At 50.1% G+C, this 19,036-nt stretch overlaps 5 protein-coding genes across 5 annotated transcripts; 2 read left to right on the top strand and 3 right to left on the bottom strand.

Annotated features, from left to right (window-relative positions):
* Positions 1–488: 488 nt before the first annotated feature.
* Positions 489–1,367, bottom strand: SNOG_14924 (hypothetical protein; the record flags this gene model as incomplete). The annotated part of the gene is made up of 1 exon (XM_001805042.1): positions 489–1,367. The coding sequence occupies one exon, from the start codon at positions 1,365–1,367 to the stop codon at positions 489–491; it is 879 nt and encodes a 292-aa protein (XP_001805094.1).
* A 1,902-nt stretch (positions 1,368–3,269) lies between these two features.
* Positions 3,270–10,441, bottom strand: SNOG_14923 (hypothetical protein; the record flags this gene model as incomplete). Its single annotated transcript, XM_001805041.1, has 5 exons — positions 3,270–3,303; positions 3,382–3,407; positions 3,434–6,258; positions 6,311–9,463; positions 9,526–10,441. 5 exons carry the CDS (start codon positions 10,439–10,441, stop codon positions 3,270–3,272), a joined length of 6,954 nt encoding a protein of 2,317 aa, XP_001805093.1.
* Positions 10,442–13,681: 3,240 nt separating this feature from the next.
* Positions 13,682–14,385, top strand: SNOG_14922 (hypothetical protein; the record flags this gene model as incomplete). Its single annotated transcript, XM_001805040.1, has 3 exons — positions 13,682–13,745; positions 13,807–14,276; positions 14,329–14,385. The coding sequence occupies 3 exons, from the start codon at positions 13,682–13,684 to the stop codon at positions 14,383–14,385; spliced, it is 591 nt and encodes a 196-aa protein (XP_001805092.1).
* Positions 14,386–15,719: 1,334 nt separating this feature from the next.
* SNOG_14921 (hypothetical protein) lies at positions 15,720–16,308 on the bottom strand (the record flags this gene model as incomplete). The annotated part of the gene is made up of 3 exons (XM_001805039.1): positions 15,720–15,935; positions 15,987–16,123; positions 16,176–16,308. The coding sequence occupies 3 exons, from the start codon at positions 16,306–16,308 to the stop codon at positions 15,720–15,722; spliced, it is 486 nt and encodes a 161-aa protein (XP_001805091.1).
* A 767-nt stretch (positions 16,309–17,075) lies between these two features.
* SNOG_14920 (hypothetical protein) lies at positions 17,076–18,822 on the top strand (the record flags this gene model as incomplete). Its single annotated transcript, XM_001805038.1, has 2 exons — positions 17,076–18,572; positions 18,661–18,822. 2 exons carry the CDS (start codon positions 17,076–17,078, stop codon positions 18,820–18,822), a joined length of 1,659 nt encoding a protein of 552 aa, XP_001805090.1.
* Positions 18,823–19,036: the final 214 nt, after the last annotated feature.

Raw genomic sequence — 19,036 nt, 5'->3', positions numbered from 1 at the left:
TTAATAAAAAGCGTAGAATGATTTATTTCAACTCCTGCTCGCAATTGAGACCTATGAGAAGTCAGCTGTTTCACTCATTCAAAATATGCTCATCGAACAGTGGCTGTATATTTGTTTTTAGCGTTTAATTACTTCGGATTGCGTGCTATCGAGTTAATTACCCTGGTCAAGATGCAACGACCATTTCAAACTCAATTTTTACCTGAACAAATCTATTCATCCAGCGGAAACCCCGGAGACTGACGGCCTCTGGATGTGCAAATTCTGGCAGTTTTCCATGGAAGGCTTTCTCAAGTGTTATTAAGCGCGGGATGGCTAAGCTTCTACCATGAGTGTCTCAATTAGATGCAGGTACAATGCCGTTCTCTTTTGGACCATGCGTTTTTCATGGGACAAGGCGCTGGAGACTGGATGTAACAACTGCGCCTATCTGAGTCTATACAGCAGAAAGAAAAGCCATAGATTTCTGGGATCGACCGCCATAAATATTAGTTTGAAAACTGCTCAGCATGCCAGTACACGTGTCGCCCTCTGTTTTTCCAATTTCCAGCCTGATGCCTCAACTCCGAAACCATCCCCGTGGGGCCGCATACTAGCAGTGCTAGACTGTCATCCGAGTTGCTCGAAAGCTGTTCCCTGACGATCTCTTTCAGACAGGGGCGACCATGCCTAACTACACTTGTGTCGCCATAACTACGTAACAGATCCTCATCCCATATCGGTTCCCCTTCTTCCGCAAGCTCGATGTCACCTAGGAGTGCTGCATCTGCATCCGCCCCTTCACCATCTCCACGAGCACGACCAGTGATGTACAACTCAACCTTGTGCCCTGTTTCCCACACCCTTCGCCTTTCCGACTCCATGAATTCTTCTGAGAATGCCCATGCCGCCTCGGCAGGCTCCCTGACCGCCCACACGAACTGTAGGCGCTGAATTTTACCGCCCACGGCGCGCCCATTCACACTATCGTACGACATGCTTCGGAAAATCGGAAATCCAAAGGTTGCACCTACGCCACCGGCTACGATAAGCACGCGCGAGAACTTTCGAAGATCTGCTGTAGCTAGATCACCCGGGTATGGCCCTTCGGCGGTCAGTGGAATGTACGGGGGGACTCGAGTGTCAGCATCCAATAACAGTAGCCGTGCGATATCCGAAAGTCGCTTCGTATTGCCGCGCCGGGTGCGTGAAATGAGAACCAGCCTTCTATCTCTCTCTGGGAGCGAGGCGATGGTGAAGGGGCTTGTGCGGTATCGGGCGTTGAGGGCGCTGTTCCAGCTGACCGACGCGCCGAGAGGAGGTCGACTGATTACAACGTGCTCACCAAGTCCGAAGGCCCAAGTCTCTTCCCACTGTATCAATGGCATGCTGATTTGAACAAGGTTTGTGTTGGGGACAGGCGCTACAGATGCGCAAAATGTTCGGGTATTGTGACGTCGAAGCAACTCATCCACAAATCGAATGAGAAAGATCTGGAGAAGAATTGTTCGAACGTGTTTGGTGTGAAAGAAGAGTACGAGAACAACTGAGGAACTGACTAGTACATGTATGGTGTAAAAGACACGGTAGTTCCACCCTGACACCACACGCAAAGTTGAGACAGTTAGGATAGAGAAAAGAAAATGACTGCTCATGCCCACTGATGACATCGACATCCCTTATGCGGGGTTGGCAGTAGATCAGTCCGTAGGAAATAGCAAGCGTATAAGCTAGAATGCAAGGATAACAAGATGAAAATGATCATGCCAAGCAGCTTGTGTAAGCCTATTGGACGGGCATGTGGTATTTGCATGACAGTAGTCAGACACCAGTGTATGGATTGCCTCCCAAGGGCGTATTGGAGCGGAAGTTGAGATGCACCAACCGCTCCAAGTCGCTTCGTAAGATGTAAGAAGTCTTTCGTCGCATTAGTAGACAATTTATACGGTGATTAAGGGACATCCAATCATTCAATGTGGCCTAATTACGTACCATTTCCAGTCCTATGAGTGCACAGAAACAATAGCCAGGCCGACCAGAATATGGCAAATACAAGTCCACCTCGTGTGACTGCGTTTGCAAAGCAACGGTGATCCAGCCACCAGCGAATTAAGCGAAATCTCACAGAAAAGCTTGTTTCGCTTTCCGGGTGGTAAATGGCCAGAACTCTACTGAAACCCCGTTTCGCTAAGGAATAGAGTGGAGAAGAAAAAAAGACAACGAGCGAGGACAATTGAGCAATTCTTGAGTACAGATCTAAGAGATCCCGGCGATGCTGAATCTCTCTCTCATTGAGCTGAACGAAGAAGCTATATCCGAGCATGGTTGAAGCGCAGAAAAAGAAATCTCAGAAGGGCTCTGGATCGTACACTACAAAACATGTACGGATTAAGGCCAGACTAATTCACTATTTACAGCGCAGAATTTAAAAACAAGAACCCAGGGGAAACAGCGGAATTTCTTTCCTCGGATGTTCTGGTTGGATGCCGTGCCTGAGCTCATTCGTCGGAATATCCGAGCTCTGGTGCCGCTCGGAACACCAGAACTTGCCTGCCGACGACAGTGAATTGAAGTACCAGAACCAGTCGCTCTAACGTTGCAATGTTGAGATTTAGTCCTCAATTACCTTGCTAAACTCGTGGTCGCTGTCATAGTTGTCGTCGTCATGCTGTATGTATTGAATAGGTGACTGCTTTCCGGAGTGACGGTGGGGCGTACGCAGGCGTTCTATGTTGAATCCTGATGAGCGACTACTACTAGCGTGGACACTCTACACTCCCTGCAACCTTCAAATCACAGCTACATTAGAATTCTGAAACATATAGAGAATATTTACGCAATAGTATCATATTGGTCGGTTCTTAAGACACCATGTGGGCCTCGTAAGACACTGCGAGCTTTCATGAAGCACGACTTCGATGACCCGGTTGTTTCAAGTCAAGCGATACTGCGCATCTTGTTGAGCTCGTATCGCTTACATGGGATCAGTTCTAAAACACAAAAGCTAATAGAGTTTGATGCTTTATGTACATATGTGAAGTCTCAGTCAGCACTTCGACTGGAGTGCTCCAACATCCGATGTGAGCTGTCAATATCTTATTGCCAATTCCTTGATCAGCACTTTACGAAGATTGCCTTTGTTATTTAGAGCACTTCGTCAAGCCCCATCGTCCTGTTCAACGGCGCGCATTAGATCGGCCATGGTGTGACATGTGCCTGTACACAAAGAGGCCAATATCCGAGAAAACGTGGCGACAAATTCGTCTGCCTTCTTCGGAGACAATACAGATTCACGATACGCAAGGCTGGCACTCAGCTGGGAGCCTATGTCGTTGAAGCTGAGGACAATAGGTTGCTTTGAATCTTTGGTTAGCGATTCAGTCTTCTTAACAACACGCGTACCCCAAGCCATAAAAGTCAGAGCAGAACTTTGGAAAACAATTAAGAGACTTACTTCGTGCGGATCGTGACTGTGAATACGTCGGAAGCGCATCCTCGGCTGTTCTTCATTGCGACGAACGATCTTGCGGTAGTTGACAAGCGTGTTGAAAGCGGATTGGAAACCTCTGGCGGACCATCCCAAACGACGCCCGACTTCGGCAATGTCAAATACTTTGTGCTCGGAAGCTCTGATGTTGTTGTTTTGCAGTTCGAGCATGGACTCGACCAAGGACTCAGAGATAGTCACCTGTCCGACCACTAATGATAGCAATGGGCCGACTACGTCGTCGCCGTCTATAGTATCAATGTCACGGTCAGAGACCAGATGTCCAAAACAGATGTTGTCTTGTCCTGTGTGAAGGCGGAGGACTAGAGCCCATGAAAACTGTAGAAGATTGGAAATGGTAATGCCTGCAGTCCTACAAAAGCTCTGCATAGCGCCTGCCGTCTCGATAAAGAAGCTGACAGTGCTCGTGGCGTGTGGATCACCAGCGGAACCTGAATTCCAATCGGAGACTTGACAAGGCAGAAGATGGCGCAGTCGTTCCTCCCAGAAATTCGTGCTGGAGCCTAAGTTGCGGCTCGAGAGATGCTGGATGTAAGAGCGGAAGGGCGACGGGAGATGCAGCTCGTGTGAAGGGTTCGAGCTGTGACAAAAGTGATCCCAGTCGGATAAGACGTGTGCCAGACTGACATGGTCGATGATCATGTGTCCGATAGCAAGGAGACCGAATACACGCCCGGAACGCAGGACAAACAATCGTAGTGCCAATGGCGGTACTACAGACGCAAGGAACTTAGATCGGATGGCGACCATTTCCAAATTAGCAACTTCGCCTACAGAGATCTCATCATCGACAGCAGTGACAATACAGTCGACTGGTATATCGTGCAACACTACCTGGAATATTTTGTCATCATCCTGGGCCGATACGAATGCAGTTCGAAGGATGGAGTGGCGATTCACGACAGCTTGCCAAGCTCTCGCGGCAGTGGCAGCGTCCAAGCCAGCATCCGACGTTAATTCTACTAGGGTATGATACAGATATGGCGTCGTGTGCTCTTTGTGAAAAGCGCGATATGTGTATTCCTGGAATTGAGAACAGGGCAGGATGTCGGCGATGTGCGAGTCGAGGGGGAGGAGCACAGCTGGGTCAATCTCTTGTCGCACGCTTGGCCATAGCTCTTTGCAAGGCGCTGGCGTGGTAATCACCACGCCAGATGCAGCTACGGCAGCCAGCTTTCTGATAGTTTTTTCTACAAGCACATTCTGCGTCGTGATGGTAAGTCCCATCGCTCGGCATTGGCGAGTCACACGCATGGCGGAAATGGAATCGCCCCCCATGGCAAAGAACGAATCATCCAAATCGAGAAGGTCGGCCTCGGCATCGTCTACAGCCAGTACTTCTGTCCAGACGCGTCGTATAGCCTCCTCAACTTTAGAGCCTGACGTATGAGTTGCCTTTCGTAGTCGGCGAGCGGCAAGTGCTACCTCAGAGTCCAAGGTTTCAACCCATGTAGCAACGAGCTTGCGATCAATCTTGCACGAGACCTGCAAGGGGAGGCTCCCGACTAGAAGCCATGTATCGGGTACCATGTACGCGGGGAGGTTGCTGGAGAGTGCTTTTTGGACGGCTGCAAGTGCATCGGATGCGTGGGCCGCTTGCTCTGACGTCCAGCCCGGTGACAAGTGGATGAGCTGGAGTGAGGAGGGGCTTGGGTCAATCTGTTCACTCAGACTGGCAACCACGGTCAATCTGCCCTGTAGTGGACCTGCTTTGGGGAGCAGCACAAGGGAATGGGCGAGTTCCGGGGCGAGATCAAGACGATACTGGATTTCGGCCAGCTCAACGCGCTGGCCACGCACCTTGACCTGCGAGTCCTCCCGGCGGCCCAAAATAACAAGACTTCCATCGACAGCATAGCGCACGAGATCACCAGTGCGGTAGGCGCGCCGTGGTTTCTGACCGCCCGGGGACAACGTGACGAACGCGGCGGCAGTCTTCTGCGGGTCGCGAAGATAGCCGCGGCCGACGATGGCACCTTCTAACACCAACTCGCCAACAGCACCTACAGGAACCAGTACATCGAGGCGCATAGGGTCAACAACCCAGGCGCGACAACCGACGGCCCAGCCGATATTGGCAGCGTCAGAGTGGGCTGTCATGCGCTCGCCAACGGTACTCGTAACGGAACATTCGGTAGGTCCATAGCTGGGTCGCATATGCACTTGGCCTGCCCACCTGGTCACAAGCATCTGGCTCATGGGTTCGGCATGCACCGTAATGAAATCGAGCGAGGGCACGTCGCGTGGCTCAAGTGACCGCAGGAACGAAGGCGTGAAGGCGGCCCAGTTGATGGCAGCGCGCCGCACGAAGCTAGCTAGATCCGACAGGCGGTCCTGCTCCGACGGTACGCAAATACATCCTCCTGCCACCAGCACTGTGAATATCTCCTCGAGCGAAGCATCGAAGCTGTAGCTGGTGAATTGCAGCACCCGCGATGTTCTTTCTATCCGTAGCCACTCCCGGTTGGCTGCTACTGCTGAGCAGAAATTCTGGTGTTCAATCACTACTCCCTTCGGTGTTCCCGTGCTTCCGGAAGTAAAAACGATGTAGAGAGCGTTGGCCGGCTTCTGTTGGACCTTCACAAGGCTGCTCACCTCCAGCCCACTCCATTCTTCAGCAACATGGCCGCTCAGCAGTAGTATGTCCTCGACTAGGCCATCAAGGCATGCGTGGCAGCTGGGTGACGCAAGCGCTATCTTGCACTGGGTTTGATCAACGATGGCTTGTGCGCGCGCCCGCGGTGCCTTGGGGTCAATATGTACGAATACGCCTGCACAACTTAGTCAGCACTCTCGGGAGCAGTCGGCCCGCGCCCCACTCACCTCCTGATTTGGCCACACCTAACATGGCCACAACCGCCCACATGGACTTCTCGAAACAGAGCGTCACAATGTCTTCGGGTTGCACACCGCTCGATGCCAGCTTGCATGCCACTGCCGAGGACAACCTGTCCAACCGCTCATATGTCATTTCGCCGTCCCAAGAGTGGACAGCAATGCTTGCTGGCTGTCGCTGAACGGTTTCTTGGATCAGCTCATGGATGCAGCGCCGGACCAGGCACGGCTCCTTTACATTCCATGCCTCCACTTGCTGTTCGTCCAGCTTACTGAATAGGCTGGCCTCAGATATCGGCTTCTCTGGCTCCTGCACCATGAATTCTACGGCCTTGGCAAAGGCAGCTATGACATGGCCGGCCTGCTGTGTCGACAACAAGCTGGTTGCAAATTCTGCCGATACGATATACCTGTCTTGCTCATCGGTTATGGTCACTGCTATCCCATATTCGCTAGTATCGTGGCTCTTCACTAGCTCTGCCGTGGTATCCCTAACCTCCGCATCTGTCGGCCGCTGCGCTAGCGGAGATTTCTGGATGTTAACAATGGTGTTGAAGAGACCGTCGCTGCCCCCAATGGCATGCTGCATTCGCCCCAAGGATACTGTTTGCCGAGAAAGATGTTCCAGGTAGTCGTCCTGAATCGCCCGTGCAAGCTCGACCATACTGCTTCCGCCTGATACTAGTAGTCGGACGGGAAGCATGTTGACCATGGGCCCGACAATCTTCTCTATCCCCGGCACGGGCAAGTCTCTACCGGAAGCAAGGAACCCAAATACGACTGTTTCCGAATTGAGGTACGCCTTCAATACCAGTGCCCAAGCCGCGCGCAATACACTGCTATTGCTTATACCGAACTTGCGACACTTCAGATCGAGAGCTTTCTTGTTGTCAATAACTAGCTCTACACTCTTCATTGGCATAGCCTGATCGTCCTTTTCTGCCAGTTGAGCTAGCCGCGGAAAGTGACATCTCGTAGCCCCATCAAGGTATGAAGACCAATATTTCTCGACTTCTTCCGAGTCGGCCTCATTGATGTGTTTGATGTAGTCCATGAATGATGCGGAAGAGCCTTCTAGTCGATCGCTATAGGCGTCGAGCAGATCTTGAATCATGATGCGGGAACTTGCTCCATCGCTGAGGAGATGGTTTTTGTCAAGCTGGCAGAAAATCGTGCCATCGACGACAGTGTGAATCTTGAGAGAGTGGAGCAGCTTTCCGCCCAGCGGGAGGCACCCTAGCATCAACCGGTCTTGCTCCCATGCTCTCACCACTGCATCTTTGCTCTCGCTACGAATACACTCGATTGAAGGCGTGATATTTCGGAGCACAATCTGCGCGAAACCACCCGAAGAGACTTCGGCAAACACAGTCCGCAGAATTGCATGCTTCTTTACAACCCGCTTCCAAGCCTCTGCTAAGCGCTCATGGCGTCCCTCAGTAGGGTCATCATAACCCGGCACGAGGCGAAAGAGGAAATGCTGATTGTATGTGTTGGCGTTCTTCAACTGGCTAAAAAGTAGGCTCTCCTGAATGGGAGAGCATGGGTACGCGGCCTCGACATTGTGCAAGACTATGTCAGGGCTAGGCGGAATGGCCTTCAGCAGGCTGCCCAGTTCTTCATGATCGATTCCAATCGTGGTGGCAGATGCGATTGATTCTACTGGCGGCTTCGTTCCTTGCGCATCCAAAGTTACGAGCAAGCGCTCAAGTTCCTTCTCTATCATCGCTGGCCATGAGTCTAGCTCTTTCTGGTGGTTCATATGCTTGTTCCATTCCACTGTAAAAGTGAGAGTACCATCCTCTATTGCAGCCAGTATGGTTATGAGGCTGTACCGTTGTGACTCAGCACGTTGCTGTAGGCGCAGCTCCGAAAGCATTGATTGCAAGGCCGGTTCACAGCGTCGAAAGAGCGCATCGTGTCTTTCAAGCTGCTGATAGCGGCCTAGATAGTTCAGAATGATCTCCATAGGCCAATGTCGCTGCTGGAAAGCCTCAACTCCGTTCTCGTTGAGGAACCGTGACGTGAAATAGTCCCAGCCTTTGCCTGGTGTGGCTCTCCTGAGCTCCCTGATTTGACGGAGTGCTGCTGGTGTATCTAGCGTCTCTTCAATCGTGAGAGGTGCCAACGTTGTGAACCAGCCAACCGTCCGAGATAGATCTAGCCCAGCATGAAACGGCTCGCGTCCATGCCCCTCGACGAACAATGAAGCCGAAGGTCGACCGAAAATTTTCAAGAAAGAGAGCAGTACTGCTGCTGAAAGCAAATCTACTTGATCGTAGCCGTGGCGATTGCATGCTCCGAATGCTTGAGTCGAAACTTTGTCCAGTTGAGCCTTCTTCGACACGGAGTCCTGGAACAATATCGGCCGCCCCTCCATCCCCCAGAAAGACGAACCTATGCTCTCTACTACCAGACCAGCTGGAAGTACGTGAGAAGAATCGAGGCATGTTCTGGCCTGTTCTAATTGAGCGCGGCCCCAAGCTTGGAAATGAACGGGCTCGGGCCGTGCAGGGGCTCCTCGGGCGATTAGAGCTTCAATATCTTCCAGAATGATCCGCCACGAAACTGCATCTATTGCCAAATGGTGAACTGTGACAGAAATGAGCCTTTTCTCGCCCCTTCCAAAGACATCGACGCCGACGAGTGGTCCGCTGACTAGATCGATACAAGACTTAGTGGTGGCAATTTGCTGCATAACATCTTCCTGGCTGTAGTCTACGTGATGGAAACGCAGCGTCAAGCTTCCGGAAACATCTTCTGTGACTTGCTGTACCCATCCGCTGGAGGTTGAAGTGAAGCGAGCCCGCAGCATGGGATGCACCTCTAAAATGCTTTCGAAAGCGTCGCGAACAAGGCTATCTGGAACATGCCGCGTCATGACCAAGACCATTGTCTGTTGATCAAAGCGATCTCCGTTAGGTGAAGCCTGAAAATGCAGCTGCTGGATAGGTGAAAGTGGCCATGCAACCTCGGTCTGGGTTCTTCCGTAGTCGACAGATGGAGCCTGCTCGGGATGCGTATCGAGATTCTCGACGAGGCGCCCGATGGTTTGATAGCGGAGTATCTTGGCTGCTGACACCGCGATGCCCCTACCACGGGCTGCACTGCTGATGGTCATGGCCGATATGGAGTCTCCACCTGAGTAGGATGTCTTTCAGTCACAGGAATCATTGGAAGAGAGCAAGTACCGAGAGGCTTACCGAGTGAAAATAAGGTATTGCTTCTGCCAATGTCCGCTTTGGGAACATTGAGCACAGTACTCCATACTTCTTCAAGGGCTATTTCGAGGTCATTGATTGGTAGTTCAACACTGCATTTTTCAATACTGCCAATTAAGTCTCCATATTCTTCATTGTCCATCTCTTCAAAACGCTTGAGCATACGCTTCCGGTCCAGCTTCCCTGACGTATTGTAGGGCATGTCACGTACGACAAGCCATATGGCCGGGATCATATATTGTGGGACAAGGTCGAGAAGAAAGTTGCGCAGGGTCGAGATGTATGCTGTTTCCGGTTTTTCAAAGATCACCTTGTCGCACACGTCCTGGATTGACGGGCGTTGATGTGCAATGGCAGCAACCAACATGCCCGCACATGGCCCCGATTCTGGCACCAAGACTATACTGTGCAGTACTGATCCCTCCAAGGCCAAGTTTTTCTCGATCTCGCCTGGCTCGATCCTCTGGCCGTGAACCTTTACCTGTGCATCTACGCGACCAAGGAAGTGGAGATCTCCCTCAGAATCGTAGTACACCAGGTCACCAGTCCGATATAGTCGCTTGTGCGGTGCCCACGACAAGCCGCTTACAAAACTTGATGCCGTTTTCTGTGGGTCTTTCAGGTACTCTTTTGCCAGGATTGGGCCTTCCATGAGCAGCTCGCCAACAGCGCCGATCGGTGCGAGAGCGTGAGGGGTGTCGATACGGACGACCCAAGAAGCGCATCCACCAAATGCGCGGCCGATGTTGGTTGGATCCATCTTCAAAGACACATCCTCGCTGATGGTGCTGGTCACACAGCATTCAGAAGGGCCATAAACTTGGATCAGATGCTTGTCCGGCTTTCCCGCCCACTCTTGCACGTTGCGTAGTGTCATAGCTTCACCCCCCAAGGCCATAGTTTTCAGTAGCGGAGTCTCTTCTGCATTGAAAATGCTGGCCACAGAAGGCGTAAGGTGGGCCCAGTTCACCCTGGTACGATTCGCATATCCTACCAGATCCGACAGACGCTCCTCCTCGGACGGAACGCATATGCATCCTCCCACGATGAGCGTTGTTAGATGGTCTTCCATGCTTGTATCAAACCCATAAGATGCAAACTGCAAAATTCTGGACGATTTGTCTACGTGCAGTCCGTCCCTATGTGTCTGGGCTGCATAAGAATACGCACCATGCTCAATCACAACGCCTTTTGGTACTCCGGTCGACCCTGATGTGAATATAACGTAAGCCTTGTCATTAGGTTGAACACCTGGTAAATGTTTCCCTGGTTTAATCGTCTTATTCGTAAAGAAGTCAGGTTCCAAAGTGATAACATGTTTGCAGAGAGGTACGAATGTCGCCACGTGCTCGGGGGAAGCGATGATCAGACCCGAACCAACGTCAATGTCTAGTTGGTCGAGTATTTGGCGGAGACGATTTGCGGGATTGGAGCGATCCAGGGGAACAAAAGCATTGCCGCTCTTCAGGACGGCTAAAAGAGCAACTGTGTACCATGCAGACTTCTCGAAGGAAAGGGGTATGATTACCCCAGGCCCAATACCTAGCCGCATAATTTCATGCGCCAGCAATTCTGCCAGCTCCTCCAGTCTTCCGAAGCTCAGTGTACCATCCCAAGCATCCACGGCCAGGGCACTAGGCTGGCATTTTGCCGTATGCTCTATCAGCGAGTGGATCGTTGCGGGATGCGAAAGCGCCCCACTAGATAATGTCTGTAGATTCCAGACATTAATCTGTTCCCAGTCGCCAGGGCTAAGACAGTCGAGTGTGCCCAACGACTGGTCCATGTCTTCGAGATGCATCAACGTGCTAATCGCAGTCGAGAACGTGTTCGCAACACGCTTTGCCATTGAACGCGACAAGATGGCTGGGCGATAGCTTAGCCGGACGCGCATTTGGTCGTCCGAATAGAGTACTTTGACCACAATGTCAAATTCGGTTTCGTTGTGGGAGGCCAGGAGTGCGAGCTCGGTGTTTCCGTCGACCATGGTGGGAGCATAGTGCACCGTCAATAATGTATTGAACAAAAAAGAATCGCTCGTCCCAAGGATCCGTTGTACCTGCAACAATGAGATGCACTGATAGGGAAGGGCATTGACGAAGTCTCCGTGAATTCCTTCCAAGACATTTCTCGCGGATCGACGATCCATACCATTTGCTTTGCAGACAAGCAAATTGATCAGTGGTCCAACAATTTCTTCTACTCCGCGGATGGGAAGGCTTCGCCCAGAAGAGAGATACCCAAAGCAGACATCTGGGTTGCCAGTGTAGTTTCGAAGAAGCAAGGCCCATGCCGTCTGCAATACCGCAGAAAGTGTGGTCTCATTCTGCTTGCAGAAACGCCGAAGCTCACCAAATTCGGGGAACGGGATTTCAAGGAGTTCGCCAATATCGGTCTTTGCTCCAGTTCTGTCATTAAGAACGGGAAATTTGCACGGCTCAACTCCTTCCAGAAAGTCGATCCAATAGTCAAGTGCTGCATCTACGTCGGAATCAAGTTGCATATAGTCGAGGTATCGATCGTATCCTGGCGCGACGCCTGGGCATTCCATCCCGCGTAAAGCTCTAGAGAAGTCCTCAATCAAGAGAACCCATGACGATCCATCGGTGATCATGTGGCTTAGATCAAGGATGCAGAAGATCTGGCCATCGTCCGTTAAGCAGATGGATGCTTGGTGCAATATGCCATCCACAAATTGGGACTCAGATCTGCATCTGGATAGGAATCTCTCTTGTACTTCTGTCCTGTCTTCGCACCGCTCATGAGAGACGTCGGCTCTCACCGTTTTTAGTACAACTGCATCTAGCAAGCGGCCGGTTTCTTTTACTGCAGGGACGTAAATGGTTCGCAAGGTTTGATGTCGATTTACGACTTGCTGCCAGCATTGTTCCACTGCCTCTGGATTGGCGGCAGTTCGCACCTCAAATAACCCTATAGTTCGATAAAGCTTTGTCGTTCGCGTCTTCTGTCCTATGAACATGGCTTCCTGCATGTGGCTGCATGGATAAATATCCTCGACGAGATCAAGGCCTGACCCTGATGACGCATTGGTCCGGGCTTCGAGCTCTCCTCGAATGGCGCTTAACTCATATTCATAAGGCATGCGTGGGAATTCGGGATGGCCTTCTGATCTCGAACCTGCTGGGAGAGGACTTGACCTGGCGTCTGCATGTCTTTCACATGCTGCAGCGGCAATTTGAGCAAGAGTTTTCTTCAAGAGAATATCGCGGAGTGAGACATATATTCCCTCTCCAGTACATTGGCGATGCAGCTGCACCGCTCTAAACGAGTCTCCTTAGAACATGTTAATATCTGCAATGAGCTGACGAGGAGGGATAACAATGCGCGTACCCCCGAGAGCTGCAAAAGACAATCCGAGGTTGATATGCTCTAGAGAATTCGATAGCACCTCAGCACAATGTCTTCGAATCTTCTGTGCTGTTGCATTGATGTTCTCGTTACCAAAGTCCTCATGCATTACTTCCGCGCTTATCGATGTCATGATTGTAAAGGAAACGTATTTCAGATCGTCAATTGCTAAAGCATATGATTCTAAGCAAGTTTCCATCAATCCTAATGGGATGAGGTAACAGTCAAGGGACGCTTAGCCACGGTCCGATGCCTACCGGCAAACCGGTAATCTGTCCGAGCGAATGTGGGCCTAAGTTCTCCCTCGCTAACATCCATCGGCTACGGTACAGCTGCAGACTAGTAGAGGTTGAGTTTGGATCTATCACATGAGGCACCCAGACCGATAGGATGCTATTTCAACTCGGCTACTCGGAAAACGCCGGCGATGTACTGATTCATAGAATGCATTGCGCCATGTCCTCCAGTCTTTCCGTTTCGTCTCAATAACTAGATAAAGAACCCAACTAGCATCATATCAAAAACCGCAGCCAGTAACGATCTGACTTTAAATTTCAAGGTTGAGATCAGAATGCATGCCTCAAATCCAGTCCTCATACAAAATGTCCCACGATCACCTTCTGTACAACCACCGCTGTTCTTGATTCACGATGCGAGTGGCACTATTTTCAGCTATTATTCTCTCGGACCGCTAGACCGCCAGGTCTATGGAATATATGATCCTCGTTTCGAACAGGCGGGTGGAGGCGGGTGGCAGAGCGTGGTAGAAATGGCGCGAATGTATATTCGACTGATCAAGAAGGTCATGCTCAGGGGAAACATTGTGCTTGGAGGTAATAAAGACAGCATCTCTTTCGAGGCTGCATAAGGGGAACTAGCTAAAATCAGCCACAGGTTGGTCCTTCGGCGGTATTCTTGCTGTACAGATTGCGCACATATTAGCCACGGAGAATAAAGGGCTTCGCGTTTCCGGAGTCATCTTGGTGGATTCAATCTATTCTAGAACCCCAAAACGCGCACTCGATATGGATACCCAAGGACCTGCAATGGTCGGAATTACCCAAGAAGTTAAGGAGAAGGTTCTCACGTCTTTGATACGGGCTACTTGTTTGTGCGATGAGTGGCAACCACCAGCCTGGAAAACGACCGATGTCGGGGTTCACGGGAAGAATGTTCCAACACCGCCACCGGTCGTGTTGATCCGTGCTAAGTCTCTTGTTCCGATGGTAGATCCAAACGAAATGTGCTTGCTAGACAAGACCCGAGACATGCCCCACTTGGGCTGGGAAGATGCTTACGATGGCTTTGTCGTTAAGGTCTTGGAAACCTGCGGGGATCATTACAGTATTTTTGACACACCTAACGTGAGAAAAATCACCTCCTGTTGTCTTGATTGTAAAGATACTGACGTTTTAGGTGCCATCTATCACTTCTTCTATTCGCGACGCACTGGAAATGTGCAAGGTGGGATAAAAGAAATGTTCTTTCGACCATGAGCACTGCTTCTCGAGTATATTTCTCGAAAAGCAGATAGACAAACGTCCATGCAAGATCCGAGCACTTCCGGTATCAGCATGTATCTTAATAGATCTTCTAGAACGGAGTATATTTTCGTCCAATATACTAGGTTTAATCAAGCCTACACAAACGATGTAGCTGAGTTACCATCTACAGCTTTCAGTGGTCAATTTGACTCAGAGGTAAACTTGGAGTACATGTTCTCCTCGCTCAAGCGTCTTGAAGATCACGCACGATGTGCAAATTTGTTGTATCTAAAGTCTTAGTAGTTGTAATTTGTGGGTAATAGGGTTAGTCGTGATCAAGGCAGAGTGAGGATGAGGTAATGTGGTTGTTAGCCCGGCGCGCGACATGGCTGTCGTTGCGATCACCACCATGGTATTTCGATCATAGCAAGATTCTGGGGAATAGAGAAGATTCGAAATGATGAAATTGCATACGGTAGAAGCCACAAAGTGGATGTGGTGAGGATTGGTTTTGATTGAAGTCGTATCCATCTCGCATTTCTCGCTTACGGGTGATGGGCGGTTACGGTTCCAAGGTACTTGTTAGGTGCATCGGAAAAACGAGAACCCAAGGAGTTTAATGGTCACTTCGAACCGTCACATACTGTTAGCATATGTGGGTTTACTCTACAGCACTAGTTTTTGCCCTTGAAATGTCTGCCAGTCTAGCAAACATGTGTGCGCGCGCACACGCAAATTCCGGTGTGCTAGTCAGACTTTGCAATATATATTTTCAATCAATTAGAGACTGCTGATATGCTATTTCTGTTGGGAAAATTTCCTGATCATATCGCTTAAAGGAGGTAGATTTTGCTTGGTAGGCTTAGTTGTGTACCGTACGAATTGTTTGTCGGCTGTGTAGTCGGCTCAGGAGCGTGAGGTACCTCGGTGTCTCCGGCTCAACGCACTTCTTAATCCATGGAGTTTATCAGCATGCTCCTGGTACAAGATCGTGTCTCCAAGCCCTCGCAGTTTGATTTCTGCTATTTTCTTGTCGATAGCTGCCATACTGGTTGAGTTCGGACGCTTTGAAGTCTGTGGGTGTTTCCGCATTCTACCTTACGGTAGGTAGTGTTCGGTTTGCGAATCCGTGCGCCACCGCACCTACATACAGGCGCGTCATCTCCAGAGCTGAACTCCAATTCTTACCCTGAGATTAAACGTCCCCAGATTGGTCTTCGCAAACCTACGGTCCGGCGCCAGCAAACGAAATGATCTCCTCAATCTTGTCCTTTTCGGATCCTGGAGGCGCAACGTTGCGAAAGCGCACTCACCCGAGACGGTTCATTTGCCCAATCCCTCAAACGCCGAATAATCTCGGCATCGCATCTGCTGTCGGTCCGTCAAATGTCCACCTGGTGCCAGGTACGACACTGGCATAGCATTTGCAGAACACATGATAGCATCCCTCAGAGTATTCAGACAGTGCGCAACGTGGCCAGGTGCCCATTGTGAGGCTTGATTGTGTACCTCGAATCCATATGCCTCTACCAAGACATTCTGCCAATTTATTCAACACTTTATTTGCATACGAAGGACTCTGAAACTTACAATGCAATGCATTTCGTGTATCGCTCTTATTGCATAAAACTCGTGGCCCGAGGGGCGAATGTGAGGTGGTAGTTCAACGACATTACCATCGGGATCAACATATGTGGTGTGATGGCCTTCGGCTCTCAGGAAAGTAGCTATGTCAGAATGAGCTATATACGAATGGATCAAGTGGAATCAACTACGTACAGTTATGAGTTGCTTTGAGATATACCACAAACGCCTTTGTGGTCTCAACATGATCGAATACGTCTTCCTTGATATAGTAAGGGTTACTCTCGTCGAACATAATCCAACGTAAAGGCTCGCCAATCTCTGCCATGCTCTTAGCTTTCTTCCTCTGTTCAAGGTCTTCTCGCCTTACCAGGAGGAACGAATCCGGTGGAATCAACTCCCAGTGGCAACGTTTTCGGCGCAAATAAAACACCATACACTAAGTAGAGCGACAGGATTGAGGCTACCGCACAGCTGATGCAAAATAGCCAGAAATACCAGATGGAACAGGTGCGGGAAGGGGCATAAAATCCCACTTTCGCAAAATTACCACGGTCAGGATCTTCCAGTTCCGTTCCATTTTTCTCGATTCCTTCGAGAAGATTATTCTTCTCCTCTTGCATCACTTGCTTCTCTTGTGGAGACGGCTATAATTTATGAATAATGGTAAATATGGAATGTAGTGCAAATGTTAGAGAAGTGAATCCAGTAGCAGGACTGTGGATTACAATACGAAGGCATATGTATGTCAAGCTGATTTCCGTAATTATCCGAGCCTCGGAAATGCTCTGGCACGCTATCTTCAACCCTCCGTTCTCATGATGATCTGTACCACAAGCTAGTGAGAGGCTCTCTTAAATGAGGGACGTCTGGAAGACATGAACGAAGATAATTAGTGTCGCGGTAGGCTTTAAATTCAGCTTCACCGTTCATAGAAGACCCTAATCGTAACGTCAACTTTCGGTTCCAAAGTGCATCGGAAGCCTATTCGGTCCGAAGGAAACCTTCGGTCTCCTGTGCCGAGTGCTGTCAATTAATCGCCTGAAATAAAATCAAAAGAGGTTTGACTTCCTTTGTGAAGCCAACGCCGCCAGAATGCGATACCTTATGTTGGCTACACGTTTCGCGGCTGCTTGCACGGCTACTCGGCTTCTGGCAAAATGCCACGGCAATGTCACTACACTTCCATCTCTCGGTGGCTACCTCGATTCTATCTCTGCCACGGTTGTTAATGCCAGTAATAAATTTAACTTCTGCAACGTCACCGCCCAATACGCGCATCCAGGATCGAACGATACAATACATGTATACCTATACCTCCCAATGGAGAATTGGAATGGACGCTTTCTTGCGACAGGGGGCGGTGGATACCGTATGAAAACAAACGACTCGGACATGATGGTCAACGTCGAGAAAGGATATGCTGCCATGACGACCGATGGCGGGAATTGGAGGACGTCGAAAAGCTCCGAGTCGTGGGCACTTCTTGGGCCAGGCAACATCAACTTCGAACTCTTGACCAATTATGCCGGAGCCGTATTGGAGGATTGCACTTCAATCGGCAAGACCATAACGACAGAACTTTACGGAAAGGCACCAACGTTTTCTTATTGGAACGGTTGCTCCACTAGTGGACGGCAGGGGCTAATGCTTGCACAACGATTTCCAAAGCTATATGATGGTATAATGGCGGCTAGTCCCGCAGTCAATTGGGCAAAGCTTATGGTTGCTATGTATTGGCCTCATTTTGTCATGAATCAGCTCGGAGTATACCCAACACCATGCGAGTTTGACGCTATCAAAGCAGCTGCTCTTGAAGCTTGTGATGCTCTGGATGGCGTCAAGGATGGTGTTATCTCTTACCCAGAAAACTGTCTGTTTGATCCCCGGGAAGTTGTGGGTCGTCCGATTTCGTGTGGAAACACAAGCACAGTGATTTCGGACGAAGCCGCAACAATCGCTTACAAAACTTGGCTTGGACCACAAACAAGCCAAGGGTCGTCCCTGTGGTATGGCCTCAGTCTTGACACTCCGCTTTCAGAATTTGTCGGAGACTGCAGCGAACAAGGCTGTCGAGGCATACCAGTATTTATGGCAAGCGAATGGGTTCGTCTTTGGGTGAAAAAAGGCGATCCAAACTTCAATATTACCAATATGACGTACGCAGATTATGAGGCTATCTTCAGGTACTCTTCTGAAGCATACGGACCTATCATCAGTACCGATAATCCAGATCTATCGAGCTTCAGGGAAGCCGGTGGGAAAATGATTACATGGCATGGAATGGCAGATCCGCAGACCATCCCTGAAGGTACAACAGACTATTACGAAAGGGTATTGCGGCTAGACCCGAAGGCTCCAGACTTTTACAGATATTTCAAAGCACCCGGAGTTTGGCACTGCGGAGGAGGACCAGGGCCCAGCCCTAAAACTGCTTTCGATGCTTTGGTTGCATGGGTCGAAGAAGGCGTGATACCTGATGAGCTTCCTGCAAGCATCACCACAGCAAACATCGAGAAAAAGACGAAGCTGTGCCCGTACCCGCTTGTTTCTGTCTACAAAGGTGGTAGCTCCTTGCAGGAATCATCCTATGTATGTGAAGATCGCAGCAGCTCAAATAAGCGTGTGTGCATATTTTAAGAAATAACATCAGAAGCGTTGATCAAAACCCCGAAAACAGCCCTGTTTGCACGACTTGCTCGGATTCTGGTGGCGCCATGGCGACGCTACGCTGAGCTACCCGCCGGCGCAGTATTTCAGAAGCTCTTCTGACGAGGGATATCCCCCTGAGTCCCCATTCTGCCTGCGGCAGGCTATTGTTGAAGTATTCCCTTGGCATTGAAGTCAATACTGCGCCCTCTTCTTCTTTCAAAACAGGGAACTTCAGAACCGATCCAATGGCTACTCGCCTTATGTAAGCTAGACGCGTAAAATCCAGGCGAGGGAGCCGAAAAGGTAGATAGCCGGTCGCGGATCGAACCATCATCGTTCCGAACCACCGCCCATAACACACACCTAGTCTCTTTTTCTTGTTCAAGAAGCCCTGGGTTTCAACT

The sequence above is a fragment of the Parastagonospora nodorum genome, assembly GCF_000146915.1.
Source record: "Parastagonospora nodorum SN15 chromosome Unknown scaffold_34, whole genome shotgun sequence".
In the NCBI taxonomy this organism is placed as follows: domain Eukaryota; kingdom Fungi; phylum Ascomycota; class Dothideomycetes; order Pleosporales; family Phaeosphaeriaceae; genus Parastagonospora; species Parastagonospora nodorum.
The sequence above is the reverse complement of the archived record's forward strand: the minus strand, read 5'-3'. Positions and strand labels throughout refer to the sequence as shown.